General features: G+C 38.7%; 1 protein-coding gene across 1 annotated transcript in view; it reads right to left on the bottom strand.

The window, feature by feature from the left end:
* Window positions 1-1,751, bottom strand: part of LOC106871147 (transcription initiation protein SPT3 homolog) — a gene marked incomplete at its 3' end in the record, with an annotated part of 102,758 nt that extends 101,007 nt beyond the window's left edge. Inside the window, exon 1 of the mRNA XM_052977152.1 lies at window positions 1,701-1,751. Coding sequence (XP_052833112.1) covers window positions 1,701-1,742 — 42 coding nt within the window. The remainder of the gene's footprint in view (window positions 1-1,700) is intronic.
* Window positions 1,752-2,123: the final 372 nt, after the last annotated feature.

Raw genomic sequence — 2,123 nt, forward strand, 5'->3', positions numbered from 1 at the left:
GGGGGAGGGGGAGGTAGGGAGGGAGGTAGATAAGTAGGTGGGTAGGTGGGTAGATGGGTAGGTAGGTAGGTAGGTAGATAATGAGATAGATAGATAGATAGATAGATAGATAGATAGATAGACGGATGGACGGACGGATGCATTCATGGATAGATAGATAGATAGATAGAAAGAGATAGATAGATAAGATAGATAGATAGATGATAGACAGACACACAGATGGACAGACGGACGGACGGACGGAGAGACAGACAGACAGACAGACAGATATAGATAGATAGATAGATAGATATAGGTAGCTAGATAGATAGATGATAGACAGACAGACAGACAGATGGATAGATAGCTACATATAAATAGATAGATAGATATAGCTGCAGATAGCTAGACAAAAGGGCAAGTCAGAAAGTAGTGCAGTTTTTATAACAGAATATATAGACAGACAGACAGGTAGACAGACAGGTAGGTAGGCAAACAGACAGACAGATCTACATATATAACCATGACAGGCTTCTTTCAGTTTCCACTAACCAAATCCACTCACAAAGCTTCGGTCAGCCTGAGGCTATAGTGGAAGACTCTCACCCAAGGTGCCATGCAGTAGGACTGAACCCAGAACCATGTGGTTGGGAAGCGAACTTCTTAACCCTACAACCACAGTTTATTAACTACACAAACCTTTTTTTTCAAAATCCTGGGATATGTGGAAAAAATTCATTTAAATAAAAAGGGCCGCTTGCTACTGAAAAGATTGGAACCACTGCCCGATACAGTCATATAGAAATAGCAGCCAAATTTCTGTTGACAGGGAAGAGTACATTGGATAATGAAATCTGATTATACAAAAAAGACAAGATGACAATAACAGGAAGATCTTTGAACAGTGGTCAGACAGGGTGAACAACAGGGTTCACATAAAGGGACAACGCAACAACAAGTCAAATTACTCAACTAAACCACGAAAAGCCAGAAACTCAAGAATTTAATTAAGAATTAATCCTCCAACTAATTAATTTTACTCTTAATAATTCTGCTACTTATTAATTTAACTACTAATTAATCCTTCTAATAATTAACCAATTAACAGGTTTTTCGTGCACCACACATTGAGATCATACAAACACTTGCTCCACTCCCATGTCCTACATATTCTCAAATGGTTAGTTGTCGAGGTAGTGATTGTGGTTCTAATTCTTGAAAACCTTCAGGTCAAACTACAATTAACCCTTTTGATACCAACCCAGCTGAAACCAGTTCTGGCTCTGAGTACAAATGTCTTGTTTTCATGTATTTGAAATTAAAATCTTCCACCAAACCTTAGTCACAATTTATGTTCCTAACACTAGCTTAATGATAACGAAGTTATTTTACTAAATTCTTTGTTATATTTAAAATTAATTGAAAGAAACACAGAGCATCTTAAAATAAATATGGTAACGAAAGGGTTAAGCCTAGCACTTATTCTAGGTAATTTTCATCAGTCAAATCCAGGACTCAGCAGAATATATTTACCCAAAAGGTGCCCCCGTGACTTAGTGGTTCAGCAAAAGATACTGACAGAATAAGTACTAGACTTAAAAAAATATCAGTCCTGGGCTCGATTCGTTCAAATAAAGCTGTTCATGGTAGTGCACCAGCATGGCCACAGCCCAACAACTGTAGCACATAAAAGAAATGGAAAACGATAGCAATATACTAACCAGCCTTCGTTTACATGCCACAATGTACTGCTTAGCTGCCATTTCTAGCAGGTACAGATGATGATGATGGTAAGTTTCTGTGCGTGCGCGCGCGCGTGTGTGTGTGTGTACATACACACATAGATACATATGTACATTCATAAGCATCCACACACACACACGGAGATATCTATGCTATGTGGGTATGTGCATGTATATGTCTGTATATCAAAATTTACTTGCATATATATACACACACACACGTCTAAATTTATACACACAAATTCCCCCACACACCCATCTATAATATATACACCCACACATGCTGTGCGAATGTTTCACCCACTCTCAAGTTTGGAGTGAACAGGTGCAGCCCGAAACATTCCCTTCAAGAGGAAGTGTCAAGCGCTATTCTGGTGCATATAACACACACACACACACACA

The sequence above is a fragment of the Octopus bimaculoides genome, chromosome 27, assembly GCF_001194135.2.
Source record: "Octopus bimaculoides isolate UCB-OBI-ISO-001 chromosome 27, ASM119413v2, whole genome shotgun sequence".
Taxonomy (NCBI): Eukaryota; Metazoa; Mollusca; class Cephalopoda; order Octopoda; family Octopodidae; genus Octopus; species Octopus bimaculoides.